This window comes from Octopus bimaculoides, chromosome 28 (genome assembly GCF_001194135.2).
Source record: "Octopus bimaculoides isolate UCB-OBI-ISO-001 chromosome 28, ASM119413v2, whole genome shotgun sequence".
Taxonomy (NCBI): domain Eukaryota; kingdom Metazoa; phylum Mollusca; class Cephalopoda; order Octopoda; family Octopodidae; genus Octopus; species Octopus bimaculoides.
Genome location: NC_069008.1, coordinates 1,415,105 through 1,416,657, shown reverse-complemented (window position 1 = coordinate 1,416,657; position 1,553 = coordinate 1,415,105). Strand labels below are relative to the sequence as shown.

At 35.7% G+C, this 1,553-nt stretch overlaps 1 protein-coding gene across 1 annotated transcript in view; it reads right to left on the bottom strand.

Annotated features, from left to right (window-relative positions):
• The window catches only part of LOC106870588 (uncharacterized), a 27,409-nt gene that overhangs the window by 16,027 nt on the left and 9,829 nt on the right, over positions 1-1,553 (bottom strand). The window contains exon 6 of the mRNA XM_014916718.2: positions 992-1,174. Coding sequence (XP_014772204.2) covers positions 992-1,174 — 183 coding nt within the window. The remainder of the gene's footprint in view (positions 1-991; positions 1,175-1,553) is intronic.

Here is a 1,553-nt window from a genome sequence, read left to right as displayed (position 1 = left end):
TATATGTATATATATATATATATATATAATGAAGGCAGCTATCATAATATATACTGTCAGTCTGGATTTAGACAAACCATTTGGTGATGGAGAAGTCACTACTGACAAGTCTGAAATTTTACAGGCAAAACTAGTCTAGTCTAGTAATCTAGTTTCGCTTATGGGGCAGTTATCTCCCCTGTCAGTATATGAAAATGTGCTTTCTTGCAGCACTAAGGGTTTTAACTCTTATTTCTAGCAGTATAGATGCTACCCACCACCCTAAGTCACAATTAGTGACAACTGAATTTTTCCTTTTATATATATATATAGAGAGAGAGTAAAAATTATTTGCCAATATAACGTGGCAGTCCATTTTTATGAATTTGATTTTAAAATTTTTTTAAATTGATATTTCTATGATTTATTTATACGATTTATATGATTGATTTATGTAATATATTATTTAATTTAAATTTTTGATTAAAATCTTACATACATTAAGATGGTATATGCCTCACAGCATAGATTTGAGTTCTGAGTTGACTGAGTGGTGGTTCGTCTCTAAATTAGTTATATATATATCATCATCATCATCATCATCGTCATCGTTTAACGTCCGTTTTCCATGCTAGCATGGGTTGGACGATTTGACTGAGGACTGGTGAAACCGGATGGCAACACCAGGCTCCAATCTAATTTGGCAGAGTTTCTACAGTTGGATACCCTTCCTAATGACAACCACTCTGAGAGTGTAGTGGGTGCTTTTACGTGCCACTGGCACGAAGGCCAGTCAGGCGGTACTGGCAACGGCCACGCTCAAAATGGTGTATTTTATGTGCCACCTGCATAAGAGCCAGTCCAGGGGCACTGGCAACGTCCAGGGGCATGCATGATGGTGATGATGATGACAAGGACATTTGCGTCTGTGTTGATGATGACAATGATGATGATGATGAAGCTGATGACAGTGGTGATGACAAAGACAAAGATGGCTTGCTTTTAAACTTACTTCACGTTAATCACTTCCATTTTCTTCTTTGGCAGTTCTAAGGACGACATCACAATTTGCCTGTCTTTCATGCTGAATGTCACCTTTGCCGCTGTGTTGGTGTGGGCCACTGTCGACACCCGTACGCCTGCCTTTGAGGCAAATGCATCTACACTCATTTCACCGGTGACATCGATTGCAGCACTAACGAGAGAGAGATAATGAGATATTTTAATTATGGTTAACAAAATATGAATTATCAGGTATCAGAAGATAGCAATGAAATTCTGTACATATAAATAATCATGTTTAACGTCAATGAAACAGCTGTTGAGCACATTTATACGTTTCTGCTTTTTATTCTAAATGAAATTTTATTTATTCAGGAAATGATACTATCTGTACTGAGATGTCATTTAAATTTTACCATCAGTATTATTATTGTTATTATTATTATTATTATTATTATAATTATTATTATTATTATTATTATTAATATTATTGTTCAGTAGTTTTATTTTTATAACGTGCTTTCACTTCACTACCGAGCGCAGCTCTGTGCGCCTTGGGTATGTGCTGTGGT